The sequence below is a fragment of the Homarus americanus genome, unplaced genomic scaffold (genome assembly GCF_018991925.1).
Source record: "Homarus americanus isolate GMGI-L3 unplaced genomic scaffold, GMGI_Hamer_2.0 scaffold21893, whole genome shotgun sequence".
NCBI lineage: Eukaryota > Metazoa > Arthropoda > Malacostraca > Decapoda > Nephropidae > Homarus > Homarus americanus.
This window is the reverse complement of record NW_024738666.1, coordinates 1-2,236: the sequence shown is the minus strand read 5'-3', so window position 1 is coordinate 2,236 and position 2,236 is coordinate 1. Positions and strand designations below refer to the sequence as shown.

General features: G+C 55.6%; 1 protein-coding gene across 1 annotated transcript; it reads right to left on the bottom strand.

Annotated features, from left to right (window-relative positions):
- Positions 1 to 1,043: 1,043 nt before the first annotated feature.
- On the bottom strand, positions 1,044 to 1,561 carry LOC121874305 (leucine-rich repeat extensin-like protein 5; the record flags this gene model as incomplete). Its single annotated transcript, XM_042378402.1, has 1 exon — positions 1,044 to 1,561. A coding segment is annotated over one exon (518 nt), but the record flags the coding sequence as incomplete, so codon positions are not given.
- Between the last annotated feature and the right edge of the window lie 675 nt (positions 1,562 to 2,236).

The window sequence follows — 2,236 nt, the reverse complement described above, 5'->3', positions numbered from 1 at the left end:
GAGAGAGAGAGAGAGAGAGAGAGAGAAAGAGAGAGAGAGAGAGAGAGAGAGAGAGGAGAGAGAGAGAGAGAGAGAGAGATCCCTCAGAAGTTATATTAACAGGGTCAATTATCATAAAGTGCGTCGGGTTAAATTATATGCCTGTCTATCTGCAGACCCTGACTGCTACCCCCCTCCCCCCACACACACACAGAGCGCTTCTGGGTCAACAAGTTAATTATCATAGAAAACGTGAACCATTACTATCACTGAGCTGTACCGGGAGAGGGTACACTGGGGCCCTGGAGAAGGCTGTACCGGGAGAGGGTACACTGGGGCCCTGGAGGAGGTAGTACCGGGAGAGGGCACACACTGGGGCCCTAGGAGGAGACTGTACCGGGAGAGGGTACACTGGGGCCCTGGAGGAGGTAGTACCGGGAGGGTACACTGGGGCCCTGGAGGAGACTGTACCGGAGGGTACACTGGGGCCCCGGGAGGAGGTAGTACCGGAGAGGGTACACTGGGGGCCCTGGAGGAGGTAGTACCGGGAGAGGGTACACTGGGGCCCTGGAGGAGACTGTACCGAGGCACTGGGCCCTGGAGGAGGTAGTACCGGGAGAGGCACACTGGGGCCCTGGAGGAGGTAGTACCGAGAGGGGCACACTGGGGCCCTGGAGGAGACTGTACCGGGAGAGGGCACTGGGGCCCTGGAGGAGGTAGTACCGGGAGAGGGACACTGGGGCCTGGGAGGGAGTACCGGGAGAGGGCACTGGGGCCTGGAGGAGGAATGGGAGAGGGCACACTGGGGCCCTGGAGGAGACTGGGTACCGGGAGAGGGCACACTGGGCCCTGGAGGAGGTAGTACTGGACAGGGGCACACTGGGGGCCCTGGATGAGGTAGTACCGGGAGGGGTACACTGGGGCCCTGGAGGAGGTAGTACCGGGAGAGGGTACACTGGGGGCCCTGGAGGAGACTGTACTGGGAGGGGGCACTGGGGCCCTGAGAGGTAGTACTGGACAGGGTCACTGGGGCCCTGGAGGAGGTAGTACCGGGAGAGGGCTCATCAGGCTCGAGGAGACTGCACGGAGGAGGTCTCACTGGATGAGGAGTCACTGAGGCACACCAGTCTCGGAGGGTACACTTGGAGGCACCTGGGAGAGGCAGTGAGAGGCTCACTAGAAGGTAGTACCGGGAGAGGGTTCACTGGGGCCCTTGGAGGAGGTAGTAGGAGGGGTTCACTGGGGCCTGAGGACTCTGAGAGGCACTGAGTGAGAAGGCTGTCACCGGGAGGAGGGCACACTGGGGCCCTGGAGGAGGTAGTACGAGGCACTGGGGGCCTGGAGGAGACTGGTATGAGAGGGCACATCAGTCTCCCTGGAGAAGGCTGTACCGGAGAGGGCACTGGGGCCCTGGAGGAGGGGTAGTACTGAGAGGCACCAGTTCGGAGATAGTACCGGGAGAGGCACTGGGGCCCTGGAGGAGACTGGTACCGGGAGAGGGTACATGGGGCCCTGGAGGAGGTAGTACTGGAGGAGGCTTCATTGGCCCTGGAGGAGACTGGAATGAGGGCACACTGGGGCCCTGGAGGAGAAATGGTGAAGACCCTGGAGAGGTACTGGATAGGTCACTCCTGAGAGACTGTACTGGAGAGGGTACATCTGCCCTGGAGGAGACTGTACCAGTGAGTGAGGCAGACAGACCGAAACGGCTACTGCACACCTTCCTCTTTATTCGTCCACTTCTCTCCTCCCTCCTCCCATCTCCCCTTCTTCATAATATCTTACTGTTCTTATGCCCTGTTTGTTCTTCAAGATGAATAGGTCTGGGTAGCGGTGAATGGCAGTGAAAATGGTTCCTAAATGGTCAGTTATCTCTAAATTGTTCAACCACCGGATACATAAAGATGTCGAAGGGTTGTTATGTAATTCTCCACACTATAACACACACACACACACACACACACACACATGCACACACAACAATAATATATCAATTCACAAATAAACATGAAATAATAATAATAATAAGTGTTACCATCAATCAATATTTTCTGTACATTATCAAGTAGAGAAATGTAACCAACTTCCCTGTTAGATTTGATTCTTCTCTTTTATGAACTCATTGTATTTATGGTAATCCTTGATGTAATTGCATATTCACTGCTTCTATGTCAAATTCGAGAGGGAGCGGCTGGGAGATAAAGGAGACCACTTGATGTAAAGACAAAGGAGTTTCCAGAGTTGGTCAATATACTGA